Here is a 27,801-nt window from a genome sequence, read left to right on the forward strand (position 1 = left end):
GCGCAGCTTAATACGTCAGCAGAAGTCGAACTCTGAACAGTTGGGGCAAGTATGGACACAACATTCAAGCTCTGAATTTGAATTGCAATTGAATTTTTGACATAATATGAGTTTCTGACACAAAACAAATGTCACGATCTTACAAATCTATTGAGCAATATTGTACAATTAAAGATTTCTTCTTTTAACTTTTCAAAAAGATATAATTTGAGAAATTTGAAGAAAAAAAATTGAAAACAACTAACATCCATCCCCCTTTCTTTTTTTCAAATTAGTCAAAAACCTAACATTTCTTTTTACATAATATACAAGTAGTGTAAGGGAGGTAAATCCGAACATACCAAACATTGTATTATGTTAATTTTTTTAGAATTACTTCCCTTACACTGCTTTTAAATTGTCTTAATTGTCCATTGAACAGAAATACCTAGTAATTCCCCTAATTCCAACCATTTTGAACCATAACCCTCCCCCCTCCCCCCACCCCAAGGTCAATACTAACCATCCATTCATGGTATGGAAACTTGTGGTTTAATTTCAGAGAGATTCATATACAAAAACATAAGTTATTGTTTGAAAACTACAAAATGATCATTTTGGGCCTCCTTTTTGGCCCTAAATTCCTAAACTGTTGGGACCATAACCCCCAAAATCAATCCCAACCTTTCCTTAGTGGTATTGAACCTTCTTGTAAAAAATTAAAGAGATCCATTCACTTAAACACAAGTTATTGTCTGTAAACTAGAAAAATGCTTCTTTTTGGCCCTTTATTGGCCCCTTATTCCTACATATTTGGGAAAATTAACCCCAATCTCAATCCCAGCCTTCCCTGTTTTATATGGAAACTTGTGGTACAATATCAGAGAGATCCATACAGTAACTCACAATAGATATCAAAGGTACCAGGATTATAATTTAGTACGCCAGACGTGCGTTTCGTCTACATAAGACTCATCAGTGACGCTCATATCAAAATATTTATAAAGCCAAACAATTACAAAGTTGAAGAGCATTGAGGATCCAAAATTCCAAAAGGTTGTGCCAAATAAGGCTATGGAAATCTATGCCTGGAATAAGAAAATCCTTAGTTTTTCGAAAAATTGAAACTTTTGTTGTTATTGTCTTGAAACTAGAAAAATGTTGGTTTCCTGGCCCCTTTTTGGCCCTTAATTCCTAGACTGTTTGCCCCATAGCCCCTTAAAATAAATCCCAACCTTCTACTTATGGTATTAAACATTGTGGTACAATTTCAGAACAATTGAAATACTGATACACAACTTTTTGTCCTGAATCTAGATAAATGCTGTTTTTGGCCCCTTTGGGATCATAACCCCCAAAATCAATCCCAAGCTTACTTTTGTGGTTATAAACATTGTGTTAAAATTTTATTGATTTCTTTTACCTTATTCAAAAGTTATTATCCGGAAACAATCCGTCTTTGGACGGCGCTGACGACAACGACGTGATACCAATATACGACCAATTTTTTTTTGATTTTTGCAGTCGTATAAAAAGCTCATTAATAATCACATGGTAATACTAGCTAGCTAAAAGGGTGGTTTTAAATGACTGAACTAGAGCAAACTCTCTGTACTTCTAATTGTTGACCTGGACAATAAATCACAAATATAAATGAGTTTTTATTGAGATCCAGGTGAATATGACCTACACATTTTGTATTTTAAAAGTGATTGGCATTGAGATTCCATCATAGAATTGTCAGAATGTAAACAACATTCTTGGTATAATTTGTCATCTCCTATATCCTTCAATATATTCCAATTACAAAATGTAGTTCTGTCTACAGAAAGAGGCTCAAAATGGAAAATTAGAACATGCAGTATTATGGAAGTAGCACTGTTTCATCATTAGATGTGTGCGTCAATACCTCATCATTGTTCTTCAACCTTTCAGTTTAATTATTGATGGTTTAGCTAACCTTTAAAATCAACTTTTTTTATGTAAGAGTTTTCTAATGCAATTCATTTGGAACGATTTTTTATTGGACATTGACAAATACTTTGAAGGGTTAGTTAGATTCCATATTCTACCAGTTCATAAATAAGAAAGCCACCATTTGGATTTCCGAATTATTCTCTCTGTTTTTTCCCTCATAATTTTCTTTTTGTCAATATTTAAACCTCTCAGAAGTGTATGAAAAGTATAAATACGTCTTATGGTTATGTTTGACATCAGGAGTATAACTATGACTATGACGTCACATTGTTTGAATGCCAAAGAGAATGTTACTGTTTTGCAGACTTTTCATTTTTATGTTGCTGCACAACGGGAATATTTGTGGTAAGAAGGAGCTCCTTCGAAAAACTTCACTGCTTATCTAATTATGTGGGGTTTTTTTAAAATCCACATGGAAAACTTGTCTGCATCACCAATAGATATATAGTTTGATTAAGAATGACTGCATCAACTTAAATGCAGGAAAGGTTTTCAATTTAACCACTAAGTGATTATGATTCAACAAATGATATTCAAAAATAAGTCTCAGACTATACATATATTATAATCTTCACTATAAAACCAAGTCTTAAATTAATAAAATATGAAATGAAAAAAAATTGCAACATTATGCTGCTTCATTTAGGATTCTCTTATTTAAATGGATACACTGTACATGTATTTAAAAATACCATTGAAATTTGTATTGTCTGATTAAAGAGCAAACCAGTTTTTATTGTCTGGTACTGATTTAAAGAGGCACAATAAATAACTTCCTGAAAACATTCAATCTTCCTATCCGTGAATCAAGATGAAAAGAACAATTTGACTATGTCAATCTGGAATATATGTAAATTTTAAATATGCCAACGGTACATGTATTTAAAAGTTTAAATGATCCCTTCCCTAATATTGTGATACATGTATTAAGTATTTTCCCATAAATTTTGAGTAAAAATGTAGTTAATTATGTATAAAATTGCATTTCTCTTTATTTAATTCAGCTACTATAAATTAATATTCATTTTGACTATTTCTTAACACAGAACCTCCTGTAAAATTTTATTCTTTGCTGTGCTATTCTTGAATTAAGTATTGAAATTTAGTGACCTTTAATGATTAACCCCACTAACATAACATGTTAAGATATTGAAACATAATTACAAAGTATATTTAAAATACAATAAAAATTATACTATCTCTCCCTGTTTCCCTATAGATCCCCGATTGACACCAACTCAGTACTAAAAAGGGGACATAATTGGTCTTCAACCAATCATATTATTGATTATATTTATGAGACAATAATTCTACCAAGATAAACTTGGATTTCACACAATATAGGCATTAGATGTTATTCACTTGGGACAGATAGCTTTACTCTTTCTATTCTATCTTTAATTAATGGTTGTTGTTACCCGCAAGTGATGTTTTTGTCATGAAATACCATTAGTTTACCAATCCCTGTACAATTTTTACTCTACACTGTTATAGCAAAATTAAGCAAGATCTATTTCCAATGTTTGGTGATAAAAGCAGAAATTTAATTCCTCAGATACATGCAATATTGGATTCAAACTTCAGACCAACGTAGTAAAAACGCATTTTCTATTATACCAAACTAAATATCTGGATATTTTCTTACACGATAAAATCCATGTTAGAGTACAATGTGCCGACTGCTGATTACAATACAAAGTTCTATATGTCTTTTATAGCAACTCGATAATTTTATAAAATGGAATATGATCCTATAGAGTTAACCATTTAAAAGCTTTATAAATTCTGAACTTCCATCAAATTTTGACATTACTGTAATTAATTTGTAAATTTAAGTATATAATCAGAATTTCAACAGACGGAAATGAAATTTTTTTTTTCGTTTTTGCAGAGAATTATTCACAAACTTCATTTGGTAATATTCTGATTAAGACTTCTTAGGCACTACATGCAGTGTTTTCCATAAAGTTCAATGCACGATACTGCTTCTATGACTGGATGCTATTTGAAATTAGCAGTGAGAACAGACATGTACACAAATTGATTTGGAACAGCAACAGACTGTATGAAGTCTTGTTTAATGCATTCAGGTGGTTTTATATAACTTATTGAACTTACTTATGAGGATTTCTTGAGCCACACTAGGATCACAGTTGACACGGTCACAAAACTGCTGCATCAACCGTTGTTTCTCCATTTCTCTTTAATTCTTTAGATTCATTTCATCTTTGGAGCAAATTAACTATCACATTTGCATTTTCTACAAATAAAAATATACGAGATTCCATGTCTAAACTCTATGGCAATAAACAGTGGCAGATCATATGAGGGTAGCAACCCCCTTTCTTTCAACAAAAAAATAAATAAATATTGAACTGGTAAAAATTTGGTAATTCAAATAACCAAAATTAGCTTAAGCTTAAACTGGAACTTCTATTTCAAAATAAACACATAGGGATGAACATAGCAGCATAAATTTGGGCGAGTCAAGCAATCAAAATTAGCTCAAGCTTAAACTTTAAACTTTATCTTAAAATTAAATCATGAATGAGGTTTAACATCTCAGTATAAACTGAAATACAAATTTAACTTTAATTATGAGTTTTAAGTGTGAAAAAAGCAAAAGAACATAAAAATCTTTCATGTGTTATTTTTAACAACAAAAAAGAATTTTTTGACTTTAATTTTTGTACATCACAAATCTTTAGTCTTTTAGCTTGTAAAATGTACACCATTTCTTTACAGCAAGCACAGTACAGCAAATTTGTAAAAAAAAAAAAAACATCTATGAACTCTTGCACTTACATGGAGATTTTTAAAAAGATGTTTTAATGTTTTCAAATATTTAAATATATCTATACACATGTATGTACATACATAAACCATGTCCAAATAAGTCATACATTTAAATGATTCATTTGGCAATGTTTATAAACCATGTACCGGCTACTGAACTCCAGTGTAAACAAGTTTTTATTTGATCATACTGGCTGATTCACATTAGAATATTTCAATCACATTTAAAAATAACTAATTTAATGTGACACACAACAAATAGTTTACAACACTTTATATTTAATGTATCATCTTAAGTAACAGTGAAAGGTAGACTGTTATGAATGAACAGTGTGTCATAATCAATACCCAAACAATTAATCTTCAATGTATTCAAGTATAATTGCTGGGATTGAATAATGAAGTACTCCTTTAACCGGTTGTTGACACAAGTTCAAAGCTTTCATTTGAACTCCAAACTTTTAATATTGAAAAAAAACTGAACCTATATATGCAAGCCTGTTTTAATTTTTTCAATTCACCCTACACTATGATTTTTTTAAAATTATTAATGTAATTTTCTCTCAGATTTCTAGAATAAAAAGTATAAGAAAGTCACATACTTCTTTAAATGGAGGTAGAAAAATGTGCATATGATAAACAAAATAGCCAAATACATCTTTAAACTTGTCCAACATGTCCAAAGAAGACAGAATTAAGGTGCAGTTCACACAGAGGTTAAAAGAAAGTTTGAAATAAGTTTGATATAAAAAATTTATTACAAAGTTTGTGAATTTATTAAAAGAGGAAGTAATAGTTGAAACTGGAATATAAAACTAAACTAATGAAAGTCAAACAAGTAATCAATTGCTATTACAAGAAAACTTGTTCACATGGACAGTGTGACCCCAATCTAAGACTGCACCATGTTTGTTGCTTGAATATCTTTATTTTCGCATGTTACTTTTCGGGAACAGCACTATTTATAAACTTGTACATGCATGAACAACACAATTTACAAAATGCAAAAGGGGCCACTACTCCAACAAAATGATTCTGGTTTTCAAATCCAAAAGATAATGTGCATGTTGAAGCAATACACCTTATCGCTATTTGTCTGCCATTGCTGGAAATCACACAGGTTCTCGTAAAATTTTGATGTCATAAAACAAAATATCTGACGCCACAATGGAAAAGTGATTGTTGTTGACGTCAAAAGTTCAAGCGGCCGGGTCAGCCGGGATTAGCGATAAGGTGTATATTTAGCATTACAACAAATATGACACAGTTCTATCTGACAAAACTGAAAAGACAGAAAATCATTCAGGTGTACATTCCTCTTTTAATTTTTTTGAATTCCTTCTCTCTAAAATGAGAAGGGGCAGTAACTCCTTCAAAAAGATGTGCCAAGAAATCATATCAATTAAGAAACAACTTCTGGGAAGATATTATAAGAATTTTCAAGATGGTCTTTATTATTCACATACAATGTACATCATATACGTCTGGATTAAGTAAATAAATAAACCAAATGAAGTTATTCCTTGCATGTCATGTGTAAATTATGTTGCATGGTGATCTCTGTTAAACCCTGGTATATCTCTGGTTGATTCTAGTAAATCTCTGGTTGAACAAATCTCTGATTGCAACCTGGTATACATGTACTTATTGTTGACCCTGATAAATCTCTGGTTGAACCTTGGTTTGTCTCTTGTTGACCCTGACAAATCTTTTGTTATAGCCAGGTAAATCTCTTGTTGGCCATGGCCAAGATTAATCTCTTGTTAAACCTTGAATTGGTGTACATGTCTGTGGTTGATCCTTGTAAATCTCTGGTTAATTTTGATAAATCTTTGAATGAACCCTGGGCCTAGTATATCTCGGGTTGACACTGGTAAATCTCTAGTTGAATGTAATTAACCAACCTTATATATATAGTTCTGGTTGATCCTGGTAAATCTCTGGTTGAACCTAATTGGCCCAATGCTTACACAGTACAGTTACAGAAAATAGGACATAAACTACCAATACTGGTCCAACATACAAAACAGATTAGACACTCTGATATGAAAGAGGAAGACAGTCTTGGTAATAATGCTGAGCTATTATTGACCAAAAGAGATATTTTTTCATCAGCGGTAATGTTACGCTGTATTTGAAATATAACATTTATTTTATTTTCTATAAATATTTCTGGCTTTGAGGTATATCTATTACATTTTAATAAGAAATGTTGTTCATCCTCAATTTCCCTATTTTTACAGACAGGACAGTATCTTTCCTCTCTAGGAATATTAAGATGTCTTCCCCTTTCAATCATTTAAGGATGTGCACTTATGCGTATTTTGCATATTGCTGGTCTATCATTTAAATTGTTTAGTGAATCAACATATGGTGGTCTTTGACCCATTTTGTAGACTTGACGAAAGAAACTGAGCTTAGAAGACTCCTGTATGTTTGCATTTTGATATTGCAAGCACTGATCATAAATTCTCTGTTTTACTTGTCCCAAGTGATGCTTTGCATGACAACTTTTTTCAACAAGATATGAATATCCTAATTTTTGTAAAATGCACTGAGTTTTTAGGATCCAGGGGTTTGAAAATCTTGTTGCACAGAAAATTTGATTTACAAGTGTATTTTCTGATGCATATGTGTCTTACTAAATTGAGCTTAACTTTATGCATTAAGTGTTAAAATAATAAAAGAAACTTGTTTCAATTAGAGTTTTGTGCTTGATCATGTTGAAATTACACTTACATTTGTAATCAATAAGAAACTTGTTCATAAAAAGTTTTAAAATAAAAACTAGAAATATTATGTAGAAATTTTATGTTCTTTGAAGTGCACATTCCTGTGCAAATATTTTTTGGCAGACAATTAATAAACTTCTTTATCAACAATTTACTGCAACATACAAATGAACTCTGGCTTTATTACAAAGAAAACAAGGAGAAACCTAATGTAATAATTTGATAATATTATTATATAGTGTCGATCTAATTACCTCAAATTACTGTGTATGTAATGCGTTTCTGAGTCATAACATCTTTATATCTTATTCTGTAATATCAGGAAAGAAAATGGAAAATAAATCTTTCCAATATATATATGAATTAAAGGTTATGTGAGGTTCTAGGGTCAATGAGACAATAATCCCAAAAACACAAATCAACCTAAAGAGTCTAATAAAAGTCACCATTTAGCCATCAGTGACAGAAAAACACCCACTCAGGGATTAGTCTGTTATAGCAATGATTCTAAACAAGTTATTAATAAATTTTACGGAGATGACCGAATATTGGACAAAAAAACTGATTTCCAAGGTGGGTCCTGAAAATTTTAGTGAGAGGGAAAAGGTCCTAAGAGAGTATTTAATAAAAACTATTCCAAAAGATCATGAAAAATTAAAGAAGCTTTCCTTATTGAGTTGCATAAACATAATTGATCAAGAGTTCTTGCTCCTTTACAATTTTATGAATACTGTAAGAGATTTTACAAAAGAGAAATGGACATCAAATCTTTATTTATTTTGAAACAATATTTACATGCATGGAATTGAAGAAAGCATGTACAGTAGCCCTAAATCAGCCTTCTGAATGGAAGAGTAATTACAGTTAATAGCTAAAGGGAGCCCTATTCTTCAAATATTCAATAGTTATACCTACAATGTATTCTTAAGTTTTAACTGACAGTGATTTCACTCAGACACAGGTTTTTTGTTTACCTATATGCTGTATATATTCCTGGTAGTGTACATGTACATGTACATGTAGGCTCTGCATTTTGAACAATTGTTTAGGTAAACAGAAAACCTGTGTTTTGCAAGGTGTACAAGACATACCTTCGTTGGTCATTGTTGGACATGAAAAGTAGAATAGGACACCTCATAAAACAGTTGTAAACAATGAGACACATTGATCAATACACATTACAGGTTAATGAGAGATTGATTAAGGAAATAGAGATAAGGTAATCAGGAAATATAAACCACAAAAGTTTTCCTCAACTTTCTAGTTTTCGGTAAACTAAATTTTTCTCATGTTAATCTACAGAGAATGCACATACACTTGGAGATAAAGAAACTTTGAAAATTAAAAGAAAAGGCTCCTTGGTCAGCCGAGTGCCTCTACCATTACCCTGCCATATACATTTCGAACATGCATAGTGCATTTATGTATACATTTTTTTGGTACTAGACAAAAAACTAAAGATGCAGTGACTTGATTTGAAATGTTTATTGATAAATGTAATTTTATTTTCACTTAGGACTATATACATGTATGTGTTCATTTATATATGGGCACACTACATGTACTGGGCTTAGACACTCAACACAATGCATGATTTTATGATTAAAATCATACTGTCATTCAATTTCAGCAAATTTTAACACCACCTGACAATGTTTGCAACCATCCAAAGAGAATAAGAAGATTCTGTTGAAAAATGACAGTTCCTTAGCTTTTTTAAAATAAAAATCAAGACAATATTTCAAGCCCTTTTTTTTTTAAAGCCATTTAAAAAAAATTATTGCAATTTAATTGTTTTGAATATATATATACCAGTAACAAACAGTTCAAAAGAAATGCCTTTTTTCCCCAACAAAAAAAAATGTAGCTATATCTAGAAATGCATTTTTATGGGGAAAAACTAAATTACAGAAATCTGTATTTTTCAAGAAAGTGATACCACTTGAAGAGGAACATAGACTTCAAAGAAATTTAAATGAGTTGTCAATAACCAGGCTGTAATTGAAGGTTTTCAGACAGGACTTTCATATTATTGTAATTGAAAAATCATATTGATTTGTCCATAAATGTTTTGTTGCTGAGTATAAATGTTTGTATAATATAAGAATCTTTATTTAGAAAATTAACAAACACATGTGCATTTAACAAATAAAACACTGTAGCATGTTAGACTAATAGACCCCTATATTGATAGAGAAACCAATTGTTTCCCAAGATACAAGAGTTTCACTATAAATTAAATGCAATTTTTACATTTATGAAAGTGAATTTGGAAAGAGTCTAAAATTAGATGTGATATGACTATCAATGAGACAATTATTTTTTAACAGACAAAAGGAAAAAGATTTTAACAATTAGTGGTCATTAAATGACCTTCAACAATGCTCAAAAGGTCCCAGGATGACTAATTGAGAAACAATTCAAATCTTTACAGATAAACAGAACTGCCAATAAAGTGCTTCTCTGAGCGCAGCCTGATATGACTGCAGAGGTTGAACCCTGAACAGTTGGGGCAAATTAAGATTGTGATAAAATTTTTGACATAATATAGGTTTCTGACACGAAACAAATGTCAAGATCTTACAAATATCTTGCGTAATACTGTGCAAATTAAAGATTTCTTCTTGAAACTTTTGAAGAAAAAATTAAACCCCTTAAAAAAAATTGGAACCACCCCCAACTTTTGAAATCCACCCTTGGAGCAATTACCCCATACTTTATCCCAGCCTTTACTTCGTAGTATGGAAACTTGCAGTATAATTTCAGAGAGATCCATACACTTAAACACAAGTTATAGTCTCGAAACAAGAAAATGCTTGTTTTTGGCTCTTTTTTGGTCCCTAATTCCTGCAATAACCCCCAAACTCATTCCCAGCCTTCCTTTTGAGATATGGAACTTTTATGCGACAATAATCAATTCTTTACTTATAATGATATTTTTTGCTGGTATTTACTGATTATGTCAAACTCATGTGATTCGCTATGGTGGAGTTGACCAGTACACGGCTTGAAGCCGTCTTTCCCCAAAAATAATTCGTATAGTTCAAATAATAGCCTGTTCTGTATAAATCATTTGGAAAGGTCCCCCAAATCAATTTAATGTTTGGGTATTGATGTCCATGTAAGAAAGGTTATATCTACATTGTATATATGCCATTTTGAAACTTGATATCAAAGTTATTATTCAAGCCAGTTTTGCCAATAGGGAAAATTAATTGGCTTTGTAGTTTAAAATGAGAGATATATCCTTCTTCAACTATTGTAACATTTTGTCTTCTGTTAAATATACAATTTACTTACATGTACTTTTATATACCTTGACTTTCATTAGAAGAAGGTTATAAAAAAGATCTTTTATATATTCAGCATCCTACATATGTATGTATAAAATACATGTTACTCTAAAACACAATATATCAATTCGCAAGGAACAGTGCTTTAATAATAAGATACTTCATTTTTGTATTCTTTAACTTTGGAGGCATTTTTCTCTATTGTTTGTTATTCTCTTTCCCAATTTTTCTATACATGTACATGAACATGTTTTGCAGCAAAATATGAACTGAAAAATGTACAAAACTACACACAGATCTCAAGATAGAATGTATTATCAGAATACAAATTTTTTTAGTCATATTTTGGAACCTTAAAACAAAATAAATATTAAAATTTTCTGTTAAAGTTAATTTAATCTCCTTATTAGTTGAACAAACCTCCAGATGTTATTTCATTATTTCAAACAGGGAGATTGTTATTTCCAGTGTCCCTTTGAAGTAAAAATGTAAGACAAATTAATGGTTAACGTAGTTGATTATCAGGCCCGTAGCCAGGATTTTCCAAAGGGGGGTTCGTTTGACTCACAAACTCGACTTTAACAGTCACAATTCGAACAGAACATCGACTTTAACAGTGCTTATTAGTTTTCAAGGGGGGGTTCGTCCGAACCCCTCGAACCCCCCCTGGCTACGGTATGATTATCAACAAAATCCAGTTTCCTAAAATCAAAATTCATTCACCAGTTTAATTTTTGATTATGTTATTAAAGTTAAAAGTTTGAATTACACTTTTTCTAAATAGTAAATTATGGAATGAAATCATTCAAAAAATACAAATGTACTTCATTCAGTTAAATGTGTAATTAAAGCTTTCTTATACTGCATTTTCAATCATATCAATATAAAAATGAATATCGAAATTATAAAAATGCATGTAATTATCATTACGTTTTACTGTGAGTTGAGTTTGATTTTTTGCTTAGTGAACCTTGAATCCTTAATAAAACATTTAGCTGTTGTAAATTATAAAGCACAACAAAACCATTTTTCAGTCTTTATTGTGTTACCTGTGATCAGATCACATTTGCTGTTGATAATAATGAGGTCCCATACATGTACCAGTAGGACCAGAAGGTCTCATTCAAAAATTGTCTCATTAGTCCGGCGGCTTTGTAAAAAATTGTGCACATCCTGTTACAAGCATGAAATTTGGCATAGACCTTCCTCAACTATTACTCTTTTATTTCAGATAGGGAGGCATTTGAAAAAAATGTCTCACTTCCGGTAAAATCCAAAATGGCGGACGTTATACTTAAATCAGCCCAATATCGAAGACTAGCGTGTAAAAATGTCCTATTATCATGCTACTATCATAATATTTGGTACAGACCTTTGTTTTTTTCTACTTTTGGATAAATTAAATAGATTAGATGTCTTCAGAAACCCCACTTCCGGTTAAAATCTAATATGGCGGATATTGTACTTAAATAAGCTTATTTTTTAGGGAGGGTAATTGAAATGTGTTTTAACGTATTGCTACTATAATTACATTGTGTATGAACCTTTCTTTGGTGCTTCTGATGGAGACAATGTATAAGAAATATGTCTTAAAAACCCTTACTTCCGGAAGTATCCAAAATGGCGGACAGAGAAATATCAATTTTTTATTCAAATTTTCAACTTTCTTCAAAATGTAAAGAAAATGATTTTATTTTGTGCTGGTCATTAAACTTTTGGCTTTAAGTTATCCCCAAAACCACTTATTCTAGCATGTTGTAAATGCTAAGATATAAAGTTGACACTTCCGGTAAAAATATGACGTAAATTTTAAAGATGAGTCCTCAATCTATTTCTTCGATGTAGAGTTTTGGATAGATTGATTTAAACAAAAGAAAATCACTATAGTACTAAAAAATATTTAAAACTACTTCCATTTGGCCAAGAATACATGCTTATTCACAATCACCACCACATGCACACAAGGCAGTGCACGGGAGACCCGATTTTACACATTAAAAATAACCGCGGCATCCTTTCTTACATCCATAAGCTTCTGAAAAAATGATGAGGTCTCAGAAAGAGTTTTTTTTTAAAGGGACCTCTTTGTCCCTTCGAAATCCATTAGTGACAAGACTAGGTAGCATAAGAGTCAATCCAAAGCTCGTCTCACTAAACACCTGCATTAGTATATTACACGTTTTACATGCTTGAAAAGACTAGAACAAGTCGTGGGAATAGCCTCACTTAAAATGAGATTTCCCTTTTGTGCAAAAATTGACTTTCTTGGTTCGTTAATCATGTTAGATCTGATAAGTTTGTACAGTGCAACCCCGGTGATTTAGGCTGATCAATCATCATTCTTTATGTTAAAGTCACATCTTCAAATACCATTAATGTCTCCCACGCAGTCTTTTTTTTTCCTTTTCAAGCAAAGAGGAACAGTATCACAACCCGTCATAAGGTATTGGTCAGAAATAAAAGTGTGTGATCACTCATTGCCTAGTGCATTTGAAAGGCCATTGATAGATATTAATCCAAAGATTTTTGCCTCCCCAAATACAATCAATAGTTCGTCTGCCCCTTTATTACGGAATAGCGAAATACTGGTAGTTTTAAAGCTGCTAAAAGAAGCAAGGACAACATTTAGGGGAAAGGGAATACACAGACGAACCCAGGATTAAAAACATCCTCAAAGATGGGAAAGTTTTCTGAGAGATGACGACAGTAAGAAAGAACTTTTAAGTTTTCATTCACAGGAGCTTGCTCAATACAATTTTGAGTACAAGGTAGTTGAAGCAACAAATGCTCAGGATGTTTAGTGTTATCCACCACTTGATGATGTTTCAAGTTTAGCACCATGTTTACACGAAGAGACTGACACTAGAATCAAGATAGATGTGTCTGATGCAGTGAAACATAGACTTAACTGAGTCATGACTCAAACAGTCGATACTGATGTCATTGCTGTTTCGCTATTCCGTGACATAGGGCAGACAAACTTTGGTTTGCATTTAGAAGGGGAAAAGTATAAGATATATATCAATCAATGACCTTTCAAATGCACCAGGCATTAAAAGATAACACGTTCGCTGGAAAAGGAACTGCGTTGGTGACATTAATGGAGTTTGAAGATGTGACTATAGCATTTAGAATGATGATTGACCAGCCAACATCACCATATGGATTTGATGTTTAATGTCATTGAAAACGATACGTGGTTTTGTTGGAAGATAAAAAAAAAAAAGAAACAGATTAGGTTAACAAGGCAAGAAAATATGTGTTTTTGCAGAATTTATTAAGATGTGAGAAACAATATCACAGTCTTTGTTAATGTTGGAAATCAGCTCTCCGATTGTGAATTGCGGCCTACTGAGTATGCTGATTGGGTATTATGTCCTTACCTAAATAAAATACCTTGAAACTGAAATACGAGTGGATGAAGTCTTGGATGCGTATGGTAGTTATAGCAACAAATGGTCAGGATATTCTATCTTATCCACCACGTAATGTATTTCAAGTTCAGCACCAAGTTCACATTTAGAGGCAGACACTAAAATCATGGTGCATGTGTCTGATGCAGTGAAACACGCACTTAAACGAGTCATGATTCGAACAGTCGTTAATGATGATGTTGTCAATACTGTTTCGCTATTCCGTGACATAGGGGTAGACGTTGTGTTTGGGAGGGCAAAAGACTTTGGATTAATATCTATCAATGGCCTTTCAAATGCACTAGGCAATGGGTGATCTGAAACACTTATTGTTATCCATGTCTTTACCTGTTGTGATATGGTTCTCTCTTTGCTTGAAAGGGGGGAAAAGACTATGTGGGAGACATTGATTGCATTTGAAGATGTGACTTTAACAAAAAGAATGATGATTAATCAGACTAAATCACCGGGGTTTTACTGTAAGATCGCACAAACTTAGCAGATGGGTATAACATGGTTAACGAAGCAAGAAAATAACTATTTGCGCAACAGGGACGGCTTTTCGAGGCTATTCCCTCAACTTGGTCTAGTCTTTTCCAGCATGTAAATAATGCAATATACTTAGGCAGGTGTTTAGGGAGACGATCTTGGGATTGGCTCTTATGCTACCCACTCCAGGCGGGGACAAAGAGGATAACTTTTGAAAAACTCTTTTTGAGGCCTCATCATTTTGTCAAAGGCTTATACATTGTGGATGTAAGAAAGGATTCCGCGGTCATTTTTAATGTGGAAAATCGGGTATCCCGTGCACTGCGATGTGTGCATGTCATGGTGACTGTGAATAAACATGTATTCTTGGCCAAATAGTAATAATTTTAAATAATTTTTAGTACTATAGTGATTTTATTTTGTTTTAATCAATCTATCCAAAACTCTACATCGAAGAAATAGATTGAGGACTCATCTTTGAAATTTACGTCATATTTTTAACCGGAAGTGTCAACTTTATATCTAAATATTTACAACATGCTAGAATAAGTGGTTTTGAGGATAACTTTAAGCCAAAAGTTTAATGACCAGCACAAAATAAAATCATTTCTTTACATATTGAAAAAAATGAAAATTTGAATAAAAAATTGATATTTCTCTGTCCGCCATTTTGGATATACCCGGAAGAAAGGGTTTTTAAGACATATGTCTTATGCATTGTATCCATCAGAAACACCAAAGAAAGGTTCATACACAATGTAATGATAGTAGCAATACGTTAAAACACATTTCAGTTACCCTCCCTAAAAAATAAGCTTATTTAAGTACAATGTCAGCCATATTGGATTTTAACCAAAGTGGGGTTCCTGAAGACATCTAATCTATTTAATTTATCCAAAAGTAGTAAAAAACAAAGGTCTGTACCAAATATTATGATAGTAGCATGATAATAACACATTTTTACACGCTAGCCTTCGATATTGGGCTGATTTAAGTATGACGTCCGCCATTTTGGATTTTACCGGAAGTGAGACATTTTTTTCAAATGCCTCCCTATCTGAAATAAAAGAGTAATAGTTGAGGAAGGTCTATGCCAAATTTCATGCTTGTAACAGGATGTGCAAAATTCGTCTGACACAATGTAATGATAGTAGCAATACGTTAAAACACATTTCAGTTACCCTCCCTAAAAAAATAAGCTTATTTAAGTACAATGTCAGCCATATTGGATTTTAACCGAAAGTGGGGTTTCTGAAGACATCTAATCTATTTAATTTATCCAAAAGTAGTAAAAAACAAAGGTCTGTACCAAATATTATGATAGTAGCATGATAATAACACATTTTTACACGCTAGCCTTCGATATTGGGCTGATTTAAGTATGACGTCCGCCATTTTGGATTTTACCGGAAGTGAGACATTTTTTTCAAATGCCTCCCTATCTGAAATAAAAGAGTAATAGTTGAGGAAGGTCTATGCCAAATTTCATGCTTGTAACAGGATGTGCACAATTCGTCTGAAATATGCTTGTAGCCGCCGGACTACATGTAACAAATTCACTTTAAAGCAAATTAAACAATTCTAAAGTGATCTGAAATTTGGTTTTGAATCTTTTTCATGGATCAAAAATCCTTTCAAATAAGTCTCTACCCCCCCCCCCCCCCTTTTTTTTAAAAGTTGCTATTCAGAATTAACACTACATTTTTGTGATGAATCACTCACTGGAATCTGAGTAGTCTGTGAATCTGTTATTTCTGAAAGTAGTATTGCAGAGTGTTTGTTGAGTACAATAATCACTGGAACCTGTGTTGGGAGTTAAAAATTGAGTAGACTTTGTATGGAGTTACGGAATCACTGGAAACTGTGATGGGAGTAAGGACATGAGTAGAGTTTGAGATTCACTGATATCTGTGTAGGATTAAGGACATGAGTTGAGTCTGAGAATGATTGGAATCTGTGATGGGAGTAAGACATGAGTAGAGTCTGATAATCACTGTAATCTGTGTTTGGAGTAAGACATGAGTAGAGTCTGAGAATCACTAGAATCTGTGATGGGAGAAAGGACATGAGATAAGCCTGACAATTATTGGAATCTGTGATGAGAGTAAGGACATGAGTAGTCTGAGAATCACTGGAATCTGTGTTGGGAGTAAGACATGAGTAGAGTCTGGGAATCGCTAGAATCTGTGATGGGAGTAAGACATGAGTAGAGTCTGAGAATCACTGGAATCTGTGATGGGATAAAGGACATGAGTAGTCTGAGAATGATTGGAATCTGTGATGAGAGTAAGGACATGAGTATAGTCTGATAATCAGTTAAATCTGTGTTGGGTGTAAGACATGAGTAGAGTCTTAGAATCACTAGAATCTGTGATGGGAGAAAGGACATGAGCTGAGTCTGAGAATCACTGGAATCTGTGATCGAAGTAAGAACATGAATAGAGTCAGGGAATCACTGGAATCTGTAATGGGAGTAAGACATGAGTAGAGTCTGAGAATCACTAGAATCTGTGATGGGAGAAAGGACAGTCGTTGAGTCTGAGAATAATTGGAATCTATGATGAGAGTAAGGACATGAGTAGTCTGAGAATCACTGAAATCGGTGTTTGGAGTAAGACATGAGTAGAGTCTGAGAATCACTGGAATCTGTGTTGGGTGTAAGACATGAGTAGAGTCTGAGAATCACTGGAATCTGCAATGGGAGTAAGGACATGAGTAGATTTTGGGAATCACTGGAATCTGTGATGGGAGTCCATATTCCCAAATACAATGTAGTGTTCTGCTTCTTCTGCCAGATAATGGCCACATTCAACTAACTGATTATACTGCCATGGTTTAGTGCGCATATAAGACCCCCCCCCCCCCCCCCCCTCCCCCCAAAATTTTGTACATGGCCAAATTATGGGCATCTCAAAGGTCGTCGGGCAACCGTAACTATATAATTGCAACTTTAACTGCCGCTTTATAAATTATTGCGGTTTTGAGATGCCCCTATACGTAATTATTGATAGAATTTCCAATTCCTTTGGCAATAACAGCCAATTCACAGGAGTTTGTTACAATTGCCGGGTTTACTATCCATACGAACCGCTAAAAACATATGGATAGTAAACCCCTGTGTCCAATGTAAACCGGTCAAATAATTATCGACTGCTATAAAATTTTGAATCAATTTTGTTTACAAATACAACGTGCGCAAAATTTGACAGCCAGTGAAACGCATTCTTTTCAAATAAAAAAGTAAGGGTTTTACTTGAGCAACATTCCTAGAGCTTAATGCATAAAAGTACTACGTTGGAAAAGTGAAATTAATGTTTACCTTTTTGATGCAAATACACAACCGGAAATATTCTGTTTCGATTTATTGCGCATGTGTCATTGATGGAAATAGTAAAAAAAGAAACAACCACGAAACAGATGCGATAAACTTGCGGATAGTTTTCTCATTGGCAATCATACCGCATCTTCTTTTTTATATATTGAAAAAAAAAATTCTAGAGATTTTTTAATTTTAAATGCCCTTTCACCGTCAAGCGTAAAACGTCCGTTTTTCGCTACCGTTAGCGTCACATGAGCCTTATTTTTTTTTATCGTCATTCGTCAAATCATTTCATAGCTCAGCCGGTATCGCTAGCGTCAAATGAAGTATAATATTTATCGGTTAACATCATTTTAACCAATATTTTACCGTCATTCGTAAAGTGGGGTACCCCATTTCTACTCTCATACACTATAGTGCTATGCCATGTATATGTATTACTAATGGAAAGCTACTTACCTAGTGCTTTAGCAAATGTGAGCCAATTCAGGATAAGTCTTATAATAATAAATATCGGTATAGTGGCATATACAGATATAATTCATTGTATAAAATGCATATCCATGTTAAATAGTTATCAAAGGTACCAGGATTATAATTTAGTACGCCAGACGCGCGTTTCGTCTACATAAGACTCATCAGTGACGCTCATATCAAAATATTTATAAAGCCAAAAAAGTACAAAGTTGAAGAGCATTGAGGATCCAAAATTCCAAAAAGTTGTGACAAATACGGCTTAGGTAATGCGTGTATAAAACGTTTAAACAAATTATTTCTATTCTAATGTGTAGCATTAATAATTTTCCATCTTCTTAGTTGATATATAAGACATCATCAATCCGTGTGTCAATATCAAAACCAAGATATGAAGATTTGTTTTTTAATGTCGGTAGTACATGTACCCTTAATTTTAAGTTCACTGGGAGCTGATGGCTTTCCGTCTGTCCAACTTATGATTTCGAGTCATAACTTTAATTGATTATCAAATATAATGATAAATAGAGAACCGCTATCGATATTAATTCAAAATTTAATGAAATGTTTTGGACCACTAAATACAGTATAAGTTCGATTTCCATCGTTTGACTATAATCATTCAAGAATTATGGTACGTGATTATTGGCTAAAATATAAGAATTAAATATTTTTTTGAAGATTCATAGAGATCGTCTTTTTACTTTAAATTAATGGAACGTATTTGATTTTGATTTTAAAGTTCCAGAGTTACGGTACTTTCATGATTGTGAAGTGAAAAATATAAAAATCCGTTGTGATGATACTTGAAAGGGGAGAACCTTTTTGATATATATTAATTATTATAATTTATTTTATCCTTTGCTAGTGCAATTGCTGAATTACATATACAGAATATCAGTGCCATTTTTATGTCTGGTGTTCTTGTAAAACAACCGAATATGTATTTATTCACAATAGTATGTTCATTTTGTATGCTGATTTAAAATAACATTGAATTTTGAAATTATTGGGAATTGTATGTAGCGAATATAAACTGGATAGCGTTTCAGAATATTATCTCAACATCTTGTTATGTTAGAATACAGGAGGTGGGGGTATTTCGATGTCTTTATTGCAATGTATCATTTTTATTATTGAAGGATCCTTATAACTTCAAAATAAGAGAAAAGGAATGGAATACCATTAAACATATGTTAAAAAATAAACATATTTTTCTCATCAGATTTTTTAAACTTTTTCCCCGTTTATCGTAACAAAATTGTTTGGTATGGATAAAGGCTCAAAATAGAACTCGTTTTGTTCAAAGCAATCAATGCATGTTTTCGAATGGTCCTGGATCAACAATTTTGCTTCAACAGTTCAAAAAATCTTTGTACAACCATGGAAGTATTATATTGTCAATAGAATACTTCCATGGTACAACTAACAATAAATGTTACAAGGTATACAATACTTGGTATTGGCGCTATGTTTGATATTTGCATTATTACCTGACTACAGTATATTGAACAGTTTTGTGTATATCAATGGACTCCGCATAGACATTACACGCCAGTTGAAATATTTCGTCTTCTGATGTTGATGATAATTTTTTTTCTAATATAAGTTGTATTGAAAAGTTAGAACATGAAGAAGAGACACTCTGATTACACCGGAGAAACTTCATGCCATGAAAGGAATTACACAAAACATTACAAATCATAATTCCAATTCATGGCAGTTGATAAAAAAATCTTAACTTAATTTAAAGAAAAAACAACAACACATAATTTACAGGTATAAAAGAATTTCTGCAAGTCGAACCACCAAAACAAAAAAAATATAACTAAAACATACTGAACAATGTAAATTACTTTTTTTGCTTTATCCTACATATATATATAATAGGTCTTTTGATGTTCTCCCTAATACTAAAAGTCCTACACTGAATCAACATATTTTGCTTTGAGACCAAAACATTGTTGAAAAAATAATTAAACAGAACTTGCGTTTCAGATTAAGAAAGGTTTTGGGAAATGCACAGAATGCACGATTTTGTATAATTTTTTTAATATCTTTTTGGGGTCTTCAGCGACCCCAAACCGTTCGCCGAAATTTTTTATTCGCCTCGGTCCGCTCGGCGAATATGTTTGTTGGCAATTCTTTTAAAAGAGGCTAGTTACAGTCAAACTTTAACTTGTATGTATGCAATTTATAATGCAGTTTAGAATTCAGAAGATTCACTTAATTCCAAAAGATGATGATTAAATGGTACATAATGGCTTGACTATACATGATCATACATGTATTATATATTTTTATATAAAAATTGTGTGTTTTTCAAATTTTATAAATAATCAGTCCCATGTTTTAATGAGAACGAAAAATCATGCTTCAACAGTGCAGAAAATAAATAACCTGTCCTTTTAGTCCACAAAAATTAATAACCGATCAATAACAAATCCTCCTGTATTTACATTTAAATAAGGAGATTATTATTTCTAGATTAGAGGGGATGGACAGGGGTAAATGAGGGTTGGGGTGACAATTTAAAATATGCTTGGGATGTAAGAGGATCGAAGAAGAATTTATTGGGGGGGGGGGGGGGGGGGCTAGGGAAGTGCAAATACCTAGATACGGGCACTAGACGTTCTGTCAATAATAGGCTATTGACAGAATGTTAAGTGCATGTGATCTAGATGACATCTTTCAATCTTTAGATGGATGTAATTGTTTATTTCCTTGAATTGTGAATATATGAACGTATGACAGGAAACACAATTTTCTTTCAATAATTATATCTATTTATAAGTAGTCTAGACAATTCAATTAGTAAGAAAGGCATATAGCTTCATCAGCGTCTTCCAAACAAAAAGTAAGTATTATTATATCTTAGAAATTAAACAAGTTATTACCCAATTGAAAACTTGTCATTCGGCAGTCCGGAATTATAAGAAATTTTAGATGGAGTTATGAAAAAATTGGTAAATCAGTTGTTCAGTAGCTTAATCTTATTTTCAAATCGGGAAAATATCCAATCACATTAAAAAATCTTTCCTGACAGCTCTTATCAGGAGATCAAATGTAAAAATTGGTTCTCATCTTCTACCTCGCCAGAATAGCACCGAATACACATTTTATTCTGCATGATGATACCTTGGTTTCTTTCTAATTCTATTTAAAGTCTATGAGCTGATATTCTGAATCTGGTGAAATTCTCCTCTGCCTAAAATCTTTTACATTTCAAATCCAAAGTTTTGTTTAAACTGGAAGTATGAACACGCTTTGCCATCAGATTTCTCTGTAGGTTTAAACTGGAAGTATGAACACGGCTTTGCCATCAGATTTCTCTGTAGGTTTAAACTGGAAGTATGAACACGTAAAAATATAGTATATATACCAATACACATAATTAACAGCGACTGGTGATGTTTCATAGCCTGACCGGTTTCGGTCCAAAAAGGACCTTCATCAGAGGCAGAAGGCAGAATGGTGGATTAATGTTTGCACCCTGTTTATATAGATATGGTAACCGGCGGTTGAGTTAACCGGCGGTTGAGATTTAACCGGCGGTTCAGAGTTAACCGGCGGGTCAAAGTTATCCAGTGGATAAATATGTATCTGGTTGATGTCTAAACAGGTTAAATTATCCTTTCAGTGAAAAATCCTCGTGGGGTTTCCATGGTTACAGTTATCTATATTTAACTAATGTACACGTTACAGTAAACTTTTTGACATGTTACAGTAAACATTTATTTTGACATTATACGGTAATGTGACCTAATGATATAACCATACTTGGGCTTTAGCATTGGGTAAAGGGTGTTTTAATAATTTAAGAAGTACATGGTAATCATTTAGTCTTGATCTTTGGCTTATGATACACCTAAATATCAAGTCTTGAAATTGTACTTCCTAGTGGTCATGCAGTCTTGATCTCAGGCTTATGATACACCTGAATATCAAGTCTTGAAATAGTAATTCATGGTTGTCATGCAGTCTTGATCTTTGGCTTATGATACACCTAAATATCAAGTCTGCCTCTGATGAAGGTCCTTTTTGGACCGAAACCGGTCAGGCTATGAAACATCACCAGGCGCTGTTAATTATGTGTATTGGTATATATACTATATTTTTATGCTTTCACATTTCTCTCACTGATACACATAGTTAATATGGCTTCTACTAACGAAAGCTCCATTTGGAGTTAATGTGTTTAGAGACTTCTTATGGAAGTATGAACACGCTTTGCCATCAGATTTCTCTGTAGGTTTAAACTGGAAGTATGAACACGCTTTGCCATCAGATTTTTCTGTAGGTTTAAACTGGAAGTATGAACACGCTTTGCCATCAGATTTCTCTGTAGGTTTAAACTGGAAGTATGAACACGCTTTGCCATCAGATTTCTCTGTAGGTTTAAACTGGAAGTATGAACACGCTTTGCCATCAGATTTCTCTGTAGGTTTAAACTGGAAGTATGAACACGCTTTGCCATCAGATTTCTCTGTAGGTTTAAACTGGAAGTATGAACACGGTTTGCCATCAGATTTCTCTGTAGGTTTAAACTGGAAGTATGAACACGCTTTGCCATCAGATTTCTCTGTAGGTTTAAACTGGAAGTATGAACACGCTTTGCCATCAGATTTCTCTGTAGTGTTTTTTATTTTCTAAATTCTTTTCGTTCAAACGAACATAAATTAATTATATACTAGTACTAGACTATGTGCTTTCTGTATACCGTATGCCCAAACTGTTTCTTGTACCTCTTTCATATAGAAATAATTAAAACACTAGTTTTATATCTTGTCACGCACGATGACCATTCTCTTTATATAATCAAACAATTTTTGTATATACAATTCAACATTGCAATACATCAAACGATAGTATATATATATATATATGATTGTAAATTAAAGTCCACACATAAACAGAACAAGTCCTCTGCTGAAATAAATGAAAACTGCACTAAATAGTCTACAAAAGACAAGCATGTTACAAAAAGTTTTCGCCCTTATCGGTAATTTCAAATCGAGTCCAACGTATTTTAATATACTTTTTATTGCAGGAGCGTTGTGGGGTTCTCTCCGAAATATGATTTTTGAAACTTCATTTGGTATCTTCTGGCTATTCACCGATAAATCCTAAGTTTTGCTTAACTTTCTCTTCTTTTTCAGGTAAAATAATGAAACTTACTGCATTCCTTGTAGTTCTGGGTATTTTGTATGGAATAAGTGAATCAGCTTTAGTGTTACCATGCGATTTTTATGTTCAATGTAACTGTACAAGGAACAACCGCTTACTTATTACTAATTGTTCAAATTTAGAACTAGCAGAGCTTCCAAAATTTCCATCAAACGTGAATGTTCTTGATCTAAGTTATAACCTATTTGGAATATTGATCGCTAAAAACTTTGAACATCTACATCATCTTATACAACTGAATCTAAGTAACAATAACATATTTCTTCTTCACCAAGATGCCTTTTACGGACTAACTAAATTACAAAGGCTTCATCTTAACGACAATGAAATGTCCTATAACTTGAAAACCTTTCCAAGACTCGTTTTCAAACCTTTGAAATCATTAACACATTTGAATATCGCAAATAATATAGGAGCAAACAAGTTTCCAGGTGAAGTAATTTCATACCTAACGAATTTGAAAGATCTCGTAATAGATGCTAGAATAACGGAACCGAATGAAACAGCATTTGGAAAAGGATTCTTACCATTAACCCATCTTCAAAAGCTTACTATTCGTTACTGCAACATGCACTTCAGTAACTATACTTTTCAAAATTTGTTATATCTAAAATCAATCAACCTTTTTCACTGTACGATACAGTCGTATGAGTATGGTACATTATGCGGAAGACATCTCAAGTTTCTAAATTTGAATAGGATTCAGGAGCATGAAAATTATATAAATGCCATCATGGATGATATTAAAAATACTACAGTGGACGTTTTAATAATGAATCGTTTTTTTCGTCGTCAGTTTAATTCCTTAGGGTATATACTTGAAGCACTGAATAAGACTGCCATTCAAAAGCTGTATATAAACGGGAATGGCATTTTTTATACCGGAAATTTTATTACTCTTCCTAAATCTTTGTTGCATTTAGATCTATCTAAAAATGAATTGTGTGATTTAGAATTTGTAATGCCAAATTTAATTTTCTTGAATTTAAATGAAAATCGTTTAGGTAGTTCTTTGCAATGGCACAGATACAGTCACTCCAATATAACAAGACTAAAAGTCATTTACCTGTCAAATAATGGAATTGACAGACTGATAGTATCAATTTTTCATGGACATCCTCAGTTAGAAGTTATTAATCTGAGCAGAAATACATTGGCTGACATCACCTTTGACCTTGTTCAGTTACAAAATTTGAAAATGCTCGACCTTTCAAGTAATAGAATAAGTAGTTTAAGTCCAATGTCAATAAATGGTATCAATGAAATATTTAAGAAATCTGATTTAAAAATTAACTTGTCCAAAAATGTGTTGCAATGTAGCTGTGAAACTTATCAATTTCTTAAATGGATGGCAGAAAATAGTAATCACTTTATGCCGAGCAATGATTATAAGTGCAGGTTCTCAAATGGTTCTATCTTAGAAATTCAGGAGTTTAAACATACATTTTTACAGATAGCGAGAGAATGCGAATCCCATACAGTGCTAATAATTTGTATTTCGATTGCCATTTTTGCAATGCTGACAGTGACTATCATGGGATTAGTATATCGTTACCGTTGGAGTATCCGTTACTTGTACTACATGACAAAAAGCAAATATAAACAAAACAAACCTGTTGATAACTGTTATCAACATAAGTATGATGCGTTTATCTCATATGCAGACAGTGAACTAGATTTTGTTCTGAAAGATTGCATTGAAAACTTTGAACAACACGGACACAAAACATTGTGCATACACCAGCGTGATTTTATACCCGGCGAAGAAATAGCAAATAACATTACAAATGCAATTCATGAAAGTAGGAAAACTATCTGTATTATAACTAGATCTTTTCTGGATTCATATTATTGTATGTTCGAATACAATATGGCCAGAATGGAAAGTATTTATTCTAGAAACGGACAAAATATTCTATTTTTAGTATTCTATGAACAGATACGTCCAAAGGAGCTTCCATTGATTATGTTAGAAGTTGTACAGCAACATTCCTATATAGAATATCCACATGATGAACAAGGAAATGTAGTTTTCTGGGCCAAATTACTTGAAGCTATTAGTTAACTGCAGACCACAGGCACTTGATGATGGAACTAACACAGCTTCAACCCATCACGCCATATCCAATCGATACACGAGAAAATACTGTCTGTTTTGGAAAGGCTGAAAGCTGGGTTTCAATGATGGTGTGTTTTGTTTTTTGTGTACACACCGAAAAACAACAAACGATACGTTAACGCCTACGGCGCTATATTCATGTTGATAACTATTTTTTACATTGTACAATGTCTTGTTTCCCAAGACTGTTGAAGACTTCTTAACACTTAATCCATTGCATATGTACTTTTTGATATTTTGTTTTAGATGCATGATTTTTTAATTTCATTTAGTTGTTATTGGCTAGTTACTATCTATCCGTAACTACAATCATTCTCAGATCGGTACTTTTGATACTTATCTTTATGCTTTGTATCAGTAATGAGATCAACTCGATCCGGTCTTCGTTTTTTTGTGAAATGTAATTCTGCAACGTATCGAGTGGATGAGTTCAGCCCTTGTAACTGTTTATATAGTTTTTTCTTATGTTGTATTGCCGTTAGTTTTCTCGTTAGGATTGTTTTGCAGTTGTCATATCAGGTTTTTTTTTTATAGCTGACTATGTGGTATTCTTTTAATCGTTGTCGAAGGCCATAATGGGTGACCTCAGTAGTTGTTAAAAATTTCTGTGTCAGTTGACTCTTGTGGGGAGTAGTCTCATGCATTTGCAATCATTCCCCATCTTCTTATCTTTATATCAGGTTATTTGTGTGTTGTGCTGTTTCATCACTGTCCAAGACCAGCAGAAATTTTGGGGCCAAACAAGCATGTTTATTCCAGTTACATTATGTATGTGTCTGCCCACAAGTCTAACTATTATTCAGTGGTTGTCGATTTACCCCTTAAAATTCAATTAAAGATCGACATGTCTAACATGTATTTAAAATTTTACTAAACATGTGACAAGACTCATCTACTCAGATAACTTGACCTTGATCTGACAAAATATCAATAGACTCAAAATCAAAGCAAATGGTTACGATTATCAACCTTTACCAGTCAAATCACCCGTTCAGTAATATAAATTTATTATGTTTGTGTCAAATCGTTATGAAAGGTACCAGGATTATAATTTAGTACACCAGACGTGCGTTTCGTCTTCATAAGACTCATCAGTGAAGCTCAAACAAGTACAAAGTTGAAAAGCATTGAGGACCCAAAATTCCAAAAAAATGTTGTACCAAATACGACTAAGGTAATCTTTTCCCGGGATAAGAAAATCCTTAGTTTTTTTTCGAAAAATTCTAAGTTTTGTAACAGGAAATTTATAAGAATAACCATATAATTGATATTCATGTCAACACCTAATTGCTGACTACTGGACTGGTGATACCCGCGGGGACGAAACGTCCACCAGCAGTGGCATCGATCCAGTGGTGTAAATAGTTACCAAAGGTACCAGGATTATAATTTAGTACGCCAGACGCGAAATCATCTTCTAGAAATGATTCCTTAGTTACCGTTGTTAACCTCGTTGTAGCTGGTCTAGCTGGTGCAGCTACACACATTATAGATTTTAATTTTTTGTTTACACACATATATATATATATAGTACTAAAACACTGCACAGAGTTTCCCGCTAGTTTTGGTACAATTTTTCTGTTCACATAAAATCCAGGTTACAGCCAATTCATATGAAAATCTGTATTATAAAAATGTACATAACATGAAAAGCAAATATATTTATCAAAATCTATATGATGTTTAAAAACAGTATTTCTTGGCGAACGCAAAATTCAACTTAGGTCAAGTATATGTTGTTAAAATAAGACTTAGAAATAATCCACAAGTAAAATGGAATTAAGGATTCAAGTGGGGATGTAATAATATAGGATTAAAGTATCAAACATAAACAACATTAAGAACTTCTACCTCTCGGCCAATCATATCAACGTATTATCGTTTATGCAAATCACATAAAAATTATATTCATATAATTTTTATATGTTTTGCATATTAGGGAAAACGTTGATATGATTGGTCGAGAGCACTTCCGGGAGTTGATCGTGATGTTGTTTATTTTTCGATAGACGACGTGAGTTTT

The 27,801-nt window shown here is 32.8% G+C and overlaps 1 protein-coding gene and 1 long non-coding RNA gene across 3 annotated transcripts in view; one reads left to right on the top strand and one right to left on the bottom strand.

The window, feature by feature from the left end:
• Positions 1-18,067, bottom strand: part of LOC139520486 (OTU domain-containing protein 7B-like) — a 43,884-nt gene extending 25,817 nt beyond the window's left edge. Inside the window, exons 1-3 of one of the 2 annotated variants that reach the window (XM_071313150.1) lie at positions 17,999-18,029; positions 7,739-7,794; positions 4,075-4,216 (exon numbers count right to left, since the gene is read on the bottom strand). In XM_071313150.1, the coding sequence (XP_071169251.1) occupies positions 4,075-4,153 (79 nt within the window). In that variant the 5' untranslated portion in view covers positions 4,154-4,216; positions 7,739-7,794; positions 17,999-18,029. Of the gene's footprint in view, positions 1-4,074; positions 4,217-7,738; positions 7,795-17,998 lie in introns of both variants that reach the window. The other variant, XM_071313149.1, reaches the window with a different exon arrangement.
• Positions 18,068-21,192: 3,125 nt separating this feature from the next.
• On the top strand, positions 21,193-26,102 carry LOC139520482 (uncharacterized). The gene is made up of 2 exons (XR_011663895.1): positions 21,193-21,329; positions 23,632-26,102. It is a non-coding gene; the product is annotated as an uncharacterized lncRNA (long non-coding RNA).
• Positions 26,103-27,801: the final 1,699 nt, after the last annotated feature.

Source organism: Mytilus edulis, chromosome 4 (assembly GCF_963676685.1).
Source record: "Mytilus edulis chromosome 4, xbMytEdul2.2, whole genome shotgun sequence".
NCBI lineage: Eukaryota > Metazoa > Mollusca > Bivalvia > Mytilida > Mytilidae > Mytilus > Mytilus edulis.